This window comes from Salvia hispanica, chromosome 1 (genome assembly GCF_023119035.1).
Source record: "Salvia hispanica cultivar TCC Black 2014 chromosome 1, UniMelb_Shisp_WGS_1.0, whole genome shotgun sequence".
NCBI classification, from domain to species: domain Eukaryota; kingdom Viridiplantae; phylum Streptophyta; class Magnoliopsida; order Lamiales; family Lamiaceae; genus Salvia; species Salvia hispanica.
In genome coordinates, this window is record NC_062965.1 from 26098456 (window position 1) to 26099552 (window position 1097).

General features: G+C 48.4%; 1 protein-coding gene across 1 annotated transcript; it reads left to right on the forward strand.

The window, feature by feature from the left end:
• The first annotated feature begins 243 nt into the window (after positions 1 to 243).
• On the forward strand, positions 244 to 690 carry LOC125192414. The gene has a single exon (XM_048089971.1). It carries the CDS (start codon positions 244 to 246, stop codon positions 688 to 690), a length of 447 nt encoding a protein of 148 aa, XP_047945928.1.
• Positions 691 to 1097: the final 407 nt, after the last annotated feature.

Here is a 1097-nt window from a genome sequence, read left to right on the forward strand (position 1 = left end):
CCCGCCGCCTGGAAGGGGATACACACTTCCGGCTTCCAAGACAAGTATCCCACGATGATCCTTGAAGCCGTAGCTGACTACCGGCTGTGGAAATGGCATGCTTATTTTGGAGTGGCCGGGTCAAACAACGACATCAACGTCCTCCAGTCGTCGCCCCTGTTCAACGATCAGTGCAATGGCGTTGGTCCCGCCATCGTTTCGCCGCCAACGGCAACCAGCACAACATGGGATAATATTTGGCGGATGGGATATACCAAAAACTGGCTCGTCTTTGTGAAGACGATCAACAATGCGATCGGGCCAAAGAAGTCCTACTTTGCGACCCGGCAGGAGGCAGTGCGCAAGGATGTTGAGCGCGCATTTGGTGCGCTCCAGAGTCGATGGGCGATGGTGAGGGGTCCGGCACGGCAGTGGTATATTCCCAACATCGGCGACATCATGTACGCGTGTATCATTTTGCACCACATTATTGTCGAAAGTGAAGGGGACGAACTGACTCAGTGGACCAGCGAAGATGACACGGGTGCCGGTCCAAGCCACGGCGTGGCCACCGCGAATGTGAACATGAGGGTACCTCATGGAGAGGTTGAGCGGTTGCGCTCATTTTCCGACATGCGGCAAAGAAATGCCCATATTCGACTTCAAGAGGATATCATCGGAGAGGTTTGGACGCGGAGGGGTGGACACTGATGTGGTTTTTTTTTTTTGTCTATCTACTATGTAATTTTTTTTTTCGAATGATGTATGTTTTTTTAATGAAATATTCGTATTTCCCGTTCGTACTCATGTCGAATTTTAATTCCGTGAATTTTAATTTTAATTGTGAGCTAATTTAATTGTGGGAAGGGCTAGTGATGTGGCAGTGGAATGGGGAGGGCTAGTGCTGACGTGGCAGGCAGTTTTTGTGGAAAGGGCTAGTGGAGGTCCTAGTGGCAGGGGTGTCACCGGAGACACCCTAAAGTGAGTTGAAAAAGTTGGTGGGATGTGGGTCCTATTTTTAAAGTATTAGTTTTATAATAAAATGTGAGTATGATTGAGTTAGTGGAATATGTGGTTCACTACCAAAATGGTAAAAAGTGAAGTGTGTCAAACTTGCA